The sequence below is a fragment of the Mandrillus leucophaeus genome, unplaced genomic scaffold (assembly GCF_000951045.1).
Source record: "Mandrillus leucophaeus isolate KB7577 unplaced genomic scaffold, Mleu.le_1.0 Scaffold51, whole genome shotgun sequence".
In the NCBI taxonomy this organism is placed as follows: Eukaryota; Metazoa; Chordata; class Mammalia; order Primates; family Cercopithecidae; genus Mandrillus; species Mandrillus leucophaeus.
This window is the reverse complement of record NW_012105475.1, coordinates 6279344-6288222: the sequence shown is the minus strand read 5'-3', so window position 1 is coordinate 6288222 and position 8879 is coordinate 6279344. Positions and strand designations below refer to the sequence as shown.

The window sequence follows — 8879 nt, the reverse complement described above, 5'->3', positions numbered from 1 at the left end:
ACTGGCCGGGCACAGTGGCTCACACCTGTAATCACAACACTTTGGAAGCCGAGGAGGGTGGATCGTGAGGTCACGAGCTCAAGACCAGCCTGGTCAAGATGGTGAAACCCCGTCTCTACTAAAAATACAAAAATTAGCCGGGCCTGGTGGTGGGCGCCTGTTATCCCAGCAACTTGGGAGGCTGGGGCAGAGAACTGCTTGAACCCGGGAGGTGGAGGCTGCGGTGAGCTGAGGTCGTGCCACTGCACTTCACCCCGGGCCACAGAGTGAGACTCCATCTCCAAAAAAAAAAAGCTGTCTATGCCTTCCCCCAAGGTGAATTAAAAGGGGAAAAAAATGGACATTAATCATAAGAACCAAAAGTAGCTGATATAGGAATCTAAGTGTAGGACTAGTGTTTTTGAATTGTCTTGAAATCTAAATCTTGAACTTGAGTGAGACAGTTAAAAAAAAAACTACACCTCCTTTATCTTTAAAATAATATTACCCTTCCCATATACTCTCATATTTTCACGTTCTAAAGTTTAAGAAATACTGGCTATCTCTAGATCACTGAGTTTATTATACCTTGGTGGGCAGTAAACAGCTCTCCATACCTGCTTATAAATAACACCAGTGCCAGATACCCTACAAGGCAAACTAAAAACATACCTAGGGCACAGGAAAAGTGGAAACCTCTCTCCCATTTTTTGGTATAAAATTAGATATTTGAAAGTTATCCTCTAAAGATTTTACTCTATGTAACTCTCACACATAACAAGATTCTCAATGGGAATCCAACAACGTTTTTAAAGTACTATTTCACCTTCCAGTTTGTTACCTGATAAACGAGTTGACAGCTCAATTAAATAAAAGGCATGAAGATGGATGTAAAGCAAGTAAGAAGAAACATAATGCTAGTCACCTCCTACACCTTCACAGGCTTAAAGCCTGTATTACGTCAATAATGAATAAATCCATATATATTATATTAAGTTTGAGCAATCATAAACAAATTCATAAGGAATAATGTGCTACAGGCAGGGCCGTAGTACTAATCGCTAGAGGCCATCTTTAGTGAATTGGGCACGTAGAAGCTCCCAGGAGAATTACTCAGGTTTCCTCATCTCCTAGGTAGGGGATTTTGACTCCTTTACTATTTATCACATTGTCAAAAAAAAAAAGTCAAGAGAAAATAAAACTCCCAAGCAGGGCTTTCTGGCTTTCCATATTTGAAGCTCTAGTTTTTCTCTAATTATTTGCACTTTAGGCTTTGTAAGAGGAATGTTCTGAAATTATATCCCTTTTCTTCTCCTTCCATTTCCCCCACTCCAAAATGTTCATGCACTGAAATCATCCTAGGTCCAAGTCATTCTGGGTAGAAGAACAATACTCTGGCTAATCTGGACAAAGTATTATTCACGAATTAATCAGGCCGGGATGATCAGAAAATAGCATAGTAAACTATTAAATGGAGGGAAGAGAGTGTAATTTAAGTTATGATATCACCAAAACCATGAAATACTGGAAATGCTTTATACTAGGATTTTCTTACAAAGTGTGAAGGTTTGGTGGAAGAGGAGGTTGACCCTAATAAATAAAAAGGGATTATCAAAATATACACATTTTAATCCTCTATAAATTTTTACATTTATAATATGTATAAAATATTTTAATCCTCTGTATTGGATGAGTGTTTAAAATAAATGTAAAAAGTAAATATGAAATATCTAATATCTCTCTGATTGTCTGCAGGGCAGGGGTGGAATAGAAAGAAGTATGAAGAGGGAACACTAAAAAATGTCCTAAAATAGTAGCATTCTTGCAGAAAGTACTTGGAATACTGGAAAAGCCTTGACCTGGCTTTGCAAAGGCAGGTCAAGAATTGCAAAGGCAATTCTAAACAGACCATCTCAGGGAAGTCAACAACTGTGAATTTCAGTCTCTTTATCTATAAGATGAGATGATAATACTTGTCTTTCTTACAGACATCTGTTGTGAAGTCACAGGAGATAATGTGAATGAGAGCATAATCATTTCTCATTCCTCTCCATGCCATAATTACTAGTTTCCAGCCTTGAGCACTGCATGTAATAATTAGAAATATGTCAGACAATATTAGAGAGAAAATAGCAAAAAGAAAACAAAACTGAAACCCACCATCTGTAGTGCAAGATCCTTCTGGGGCAGGTTTTTGTGAATAGGGAATTGGTGGACTGTTTGAATCAGACATTTCTTCATCGTCTTCATCGTCTTCCATTTCATTAACTGTTAGATTGTTAGAAAAATCCAGACTTCCATTTTGAGTGTAGCGGTTTACCAAATCTTTGTCCAGATCCTCCACCTTGGGTTTGACATCTGGATAAACAAATAAATCATAGCAGATTTAACAAAAAAATACTTATGGAAAAATGCACAGTTCTGAAAGACATAATTGAAGAAAAGAAGTCTAGCATTTTCTAACATTTAGCCAATTTATCTCAGAGGTCCCAAGATTTGGAATCCCCACTTCTAAAACAAGAATCCCACTTTTTAAAAAACGAGTCCAGTGACCGGGCGCGGTGGCTCACGCCTGTAATCCCAGCACTTTGAAAGGTTGAGGCGGGCAGATCACAAGGCCAGGAGTTCAAGACCTGCCTGACCAACATGGTGAAACCCTGTCTCCAATAAAAATACAAAAAAATTAGCCAGGCCTGGTGGCATGTGCCTGTAGTCCCAGCTACTCAGGAAGCTGAGGCAGGAGAGTCGCTTGAACCCAGGAGGCGGAGGTTGCTGTGAGCCAAGATCACACCACTGCACTCCAGCCTAGGCGACAGATGGAGACTCCATCTAAAAAAAAAAAAAAAGAAAGAAAGAATCCAGAAATACGTATGATTGAGAAACTTACCTGCAGATGAGAAAGGATGCTGGTCAGGGTCCAGGTACAGCTGGGAAAAAATTGGCCGCGGTACCACACTACTACATCTGAGTGAGGCTTCTATGGAGTTGTGGAGAGCTTCCTCAAATCGAGCAGATTTCAGTTGCCCAGCATACGAATTCCCCATGATCTACACCTACCCATCCCCAACAAAAAGAAGAAAGGATAAAATCGATATAATTAGAGGTTCTATGTCTCAAAGCACAGGTAGAGCTAATATAAACTATGTCCATATATCTTGTTAAGATGTGAAATATATGAACTACCCAGATATCTTAAGACAGCTTGTGTAAGTTACTTGTTATCATATCACATGTGCTTTTTGTCTTCACAGCCCAAACCCAACTCAAAAAGCCCCTTTAAGGGATTTTGTATCTATAACAGTAATAAATGCTTAAGTCAAGGCTCTCCAACCAGTAAGTCAAGACTGACCTGTCAATCATGAATCCCAACCTGGTTAACAGTGTAGCCATGACACCTTTATAGGAGGCTACTATAACTCCCTAGAAACTCTATCAGTGGTTTCAAAGTAAGTAATGAATTTTTTCTTTACAAAGATCTATTACTCTAGATGGGGGAAAAAGCCTCTCTTCTGGAAAAAAAAATGAAAGCTTTATGGTTATATATTTAATTAAATTTCTGAAAGCAAGACTTGAGCCTTTTCAACTCGAATAATTCATTTATGTATTACTAGTATTTGAAAAACTCCGTGGTTTCTTTTGCTTCATCTGAAGTACAATCTTATTTGGGACGCTTCACGAAAGTATATAGCAAAAAGCTTCGAAGCCATGACCTTTACTTCTCATCACTAATATTTATATAATACTACAGTACTTGCTGGTTATAAAAATTTCCATGTATAGGCTGGGCATAGTGGCACACACCTGTAATCCCAGCACTTTGGGAGGCCACAGCGGGTGGATCATGAGGTCAGGAGATTGAGACCAGTCTGGCTAACACGGTGAAACCCCGTCTCCACTAAAAATACAAAAATTAGCCAGGCATGGTGGCATGGGCCTGTAGTCCCAGCTACTCAGGAAGCTGAGGCAGGAGAATCACTTGAACCCAGGAGGCGGAGGTTGCAGTGAGCCAAGATTGTGCCACTGCACTCCAGCCTGGGCGACAAAAGCGAAACTGTCTCAAAAAAAAAAAAAAAAAATTCCATTCATAACAATAACAACAACAACAATTTACTGGGTGCTAATTAGTGGCTAGACTAATGATACTCAAAGGGTCCTGGGGTGGGGTGGGGGGCAAGACCCTACCCTTTCAATGGTCCATGAAGTCAAAACTATTTTTTTTTTTTTTAATTTTTTTTGAGACACAGTGTCTCTCACTCTATTACCCAGGCTGGAGTGCAGTGGCACAGTCTTGTCTCACTGCAACCTCCGCCTCCCAGGTTCAAGCAACTCTCCTCAGCCTCCCAAGTAGCTGGGACTACAGGCACACGGCAGCACACCAGGCTAATTTTCGTATTTTTAGTAGAGATGCAGTTTCCCCATGTTGGCCAGGCTAGTCTTGAACTCCTGACCTCAAGTGATCCACCTGCCCGGGCTTCCCAAAGTGCTGGGATTATAGGCATGAGCCACCACACCGAGCCAAAACTATTTCAAACTATTTAAACACATTTTTTTTTGTTCAGAGCTGGTAGGTAAGACTTGTAGGAGCTGGTTCGGCTGTTCAACAGTGCTCTCAAGAACAGAGCTCTTCCTGTCATACTGCTCCATCACCCTGAATGTGTTGACTTTTACTCTCGATCTTGTCCCCAAATAGCTGTGACAAACCAAGGCATCATGTCTACATTCCAAATAATCAAAAGGGCAAAAGGCCTTCTTTTTAGAAACCTTGGTCTTTTTATTTGGAATGGAATGCCACTTCCCAGCAAACTTTTCCTTGAATCTCTGGCTAGAAATGGGTCAGCTGTCCATTCCTGAGCATATCATCAAACTATTACTTGGATATTATTTGCCTTTTTCACTCTGATTCACTCATATAGGTACGTGGAGTTTTCCAGAATCTGCAGGATGTGTGATATTACAACTGGTTGAATGCGGAAGCACATAAGCTACTCACTAACTTGTCTTTGGCAAACACAATTATTTTTCATAAAATATGCTATCTCTGTTCATATATAGTAGGGTTTTATTATAATTTCTAAAAGTAATATATATTTGTAAAAATTTTCAGTTTTAATTTTTAATAAACAAAAACTATGGGGTCCTCAATAATCTTTTTTTTTTTTTTTTTTTTTTGAGATGGAGTCTCACTCTGTCACCTCGTCTGGAGTACAGTGGTGCAATCTCAGTTTACTGCAATCTCTGTCGCCTGGGTTCAAGCAATTCTCCTGCCTCAGCCTCCTGAGTAGCTGGGATTACAGGTGCCTGCCACTGTGCCTGGCTAATTACTGTATTTTTAGTAGAGACAGGGTTTCACCATCTCGGCCAGGCTGGTCTTGAACTCCTGACCTCGTGATCCACCCGCCTCGGCCAAAGTGCTGCGATTACAGGTGTGAGCCACCACACCTGGTCAATAATCTTTAACAGTATAAATGGGTACTAATACTAACAGTCTGAGAACTATTGGGCTAGATAGTCTACTAAGCACTTTATAAAAATGGCTGTATTTAATCCTCAGTATTCTGAAGAAGGTATGACTTCTTTCCACTTCACAGATTAAAAAACAAAACCAAAAACCAAAACCTGAAGACACGAAGTGACCAGTTCACTACCATTCAACTAACAAGGGATAGAGCCAGGACTCAGGATCCAGCCATGTGATGACAAAGCCTGCACTCTTACTGTACAGCCTCACCTTGGATAAATCTCATTTCAAGACAGGTAATTTTGAGAATATCTCAGGCCCCCCCTCTATCAAAGAGAGGGATAGAATTTAAAATTTATCTGGAATGCCAACTCTGATTAACTCCCTGGAGAGAGTCCCTGGAGGACTGGTTGAGAAGAACCCTGAGGATGCATCTGTGTTCATCAGGAAAGGGTGCCAACACCCAGTGTGCCCACTCATGAGCCCAGAAGAGGTGATGCATGGGAATCCACAACTCTATCTCAAGTTTCCCAGACTCACACACTAAAGCTCTGTGGAGGATGTCGGTGCCCCTGAGCTACTTTTACATAGCAAACAAGACTTCTGATATGATTTGTGGTGGCAGTGAGTAGCATGCAGTGATTTCCATCAGAGTGGCTGGGTTTGTCAAAGTTTTATTAGAGATTCCTATGATTTGGAGAAAAAGCCGGGGTCCTATTTTGGCAACTTTTCTCATATAGGTAATAAAACCAAAATGCCATGAATTTAAATTATCAGGTTTCTTTTAACAAAAAGATTATACTCAAAATGTACAATACCCAATTACAAGTTGTGTATGTATATAAAATACCCAATTAAAAGATGAAGAAATAGAAGAAAATCAACAAAGTCTGTCAACTGAAATGTTCCTGAAACACCAAGTTTTAGACCAGGCTCCTAAGACTCTCCACCAATACAACACAAACATTAAAACCTTATTTTTTTTTTTTTTTTTTTTGAGACAGAGTCTTGCTTTGTCACCCAGGCTGGAGTACAGTCTGTCTCTTATACACATCTAGATGTGTATAAGAGACAGGGCCAGGATGGTCTCGAACTCCTGACCTTGTGTGATCCGCCCGCCTCAACCTCCCAAAGTGCTGGGATTACAGGTGTGAGCCACAGTGCCCGGCAACATTAAAAATTTTTAAAGCTCAAAAGTAATTTACTTTTCAGCAGCACCACATGTGATCAAAACAGGGTAGAGGTTGGAGGAGAAATAGGCTGTGCCACTAGTTTATGCATCTAAGTCGAAATCCAACAACCATTTCACCTTTCTTCTTTGCTAAAGAGAGAAAAGGACCAGGAACTAGCACAGAGTTAACCATGGGATTGCTTATCTGTGAACAATGAAATAACTTGAAATATGAACTTTCAGCCTTTTTCTAGAGCACCAAATGTCTGGAAATATTGCCGCCTCTTAATCTATTACCACTCCAACAAGTTATCTCCCTTTCATCATTGAAAATCTTGAAAACCTCTCAGTGTGGTGGCTCATGCCTGTAATCTCAGTACTTTGGGAGGCCAAGGTGGGCGTATGACCTGAGGTCGGGAGTTTGAGACCAGCCTGACCAACATGGAGAAACTCCCTCTCTACTAAAATTACAAAATTAGCCAGGTGTGGTGGCACCTGCCTGTAATCCCAGCTACTTGGGAGGCTGAAGCAGGAGAATTGCTTGAACACAGGAGGCGGAGGTTGCAGTGAGCCAAGATCGTGCCATTGCACTCCAGCCTGGCAAGAAGACTGAAACTCCTTTCAGAAAAAAAAGAAAAGAAAATCTAGAAAACCTACATTCTCCAACAGGTCTTTTTAGTTTAATTTTAAAAAGTACTCAGTTATATAGGGAGGATCACATAATCTCAATCTCTTCAACTTACAGTTTAAGGAGTAATATGACAGAATATATATAAACGACAGATAAATATCACACTGAATAAAAATATTAAATCCGGTTGGGCCTGGTGGCTCATGCCTGAAATCCCAGCACTTTGGAAGGCTGAGGAGGGAGGATCACTTGAGCTCAGGAGTTGGAAGTTGCAGTGAGCTATGATTGTGCCACTGCATTCCAGCCTGGGTGACAGAGCAAGATCCTGTCCCTAAAAAAAAAAAAAGAAAAAGAAAAAAAACCTAAATTAATTTTAAAATGGGCAATGGAGTTTCACCATTATAGAAGACATACACAATCCCACAAGAGCATTAGCAATACTCAGATGAAGACAACGGGAAGTATCTATTCCCTGCTGAGACTTGGTAGAATAAAAGCTGACTCTATTCCAAATAAAAACATAACAGGGCATTTAAAAAATGATAATGGTGGCTAGGTGCAGAGGCTCACGCCTGTAATCCCACACTTTGGGAGGCCGAGACAGGCGGATCACCTGAGGTCAAGAGTTTGAGACAGCCTGGCCAACATGGCGAAACCCTGCCTCTACTAAAAATACAAAAAATTAACCAGGCATGGTGGCGTGCTCCTGTAGTCCCAGCTATTCTGAAGGCTGAGGCAGGAGAAGCTCCTGAGGTTGCAGTGAGCTAAGATGGCACCACTTCACTCCAGCCTGGGCAACACAGCAAGACTCCATCTCAAAAAATAAAATAAAATAAAAAATAAACATAAAAGTAAATAAATAATGGTAATGTAAAGAATTACATAACTGACCTCAGACTTCCTTAGTGCTGACTATGGAGTTCTGCCCTTGATATCCCAATGCTACCCAAAGAAGGTTGGAGTTCAAAGGACATCTGTGTAATATATTCTAAATGTCATATGCCATGGTATTCAGGGTCACTGAAATTGTTGGCATTATCCACCAGTCTCCGTTTCCTCTAAATCTCAAAGAGCCCCCATGCCTGAGATGGTTTAACACCTGACTGGAAGTCAATGTGAATAAATTTGACTTCAGGCAGAAGATAGAAAGATACTTTTCGAAACTAGTCATTACATCAAATGCAAAAAGAAAGGCGACTTCTAGACAGGCATGGTGGCTTGTGCCTGTAATCCCATCATTTTGGGAGGCTGAGGTAGGATTGCTTGAGACCAGAAGTTTGAGATCAGCAACATAATGATACCTTATCTCTATTTTTTCTTGAGACGGAGTTATATTCTCATTGCCCAGGCTGGAGTGCAAGAGTGCGATCCCGGCTCACTGCAACCTCTACCTCCCCGGTTCAAGTGATTCTCCTGCCTCAGCCTCCCGAGTAGCTGGGATTGCAGGTGCCTGCCACCACGCCTGGCTAATTTTTGTATTTTTAGTAGAGACAGGGTTTCATCATGTTGGTCAGGCTGGTCTCAAACTCCTGACCCCAGGTGATCCACCCACCACTTCAGCTTCCCAAAGTGCTGGGGTTACAGGCGTCAGCCACCGCACATGGCCTATTTTTAGGAAAAAAAAAAAAAAAGCAAAAACA

At 40.9% G+C, this 8879-nt stretch overlaps 1 protein-coding gene across 1 annotated transcript in view; it reads right to left on the bottom strand.

The window, feature by feature from the left end:
- Positions 1-8879, bottom strand: part of GREB1L (growth regulation by estrogen in breast cancer-like) — a 177248-nt gene that overhangs the window by 144601 nt on the left and 23768 nt on the right. Inside the window, exons 3-4 of the mRNA XM_011996346.1 lie at positions 2867-3032; positions 2140-2337 (exon numbers count right to left, since the gene is read on the bottom strand). Coding sequence (XP_011851736.1) covers positions 2140-2337; positions 2867-3023 — 355 coding nt within the window. The 5' untranslated portion in view covers positions 3024-3032. The remainder of the gene's footprint in view (positions 1-2139; positions 2338-2866; positions 3033-8879) is intronic.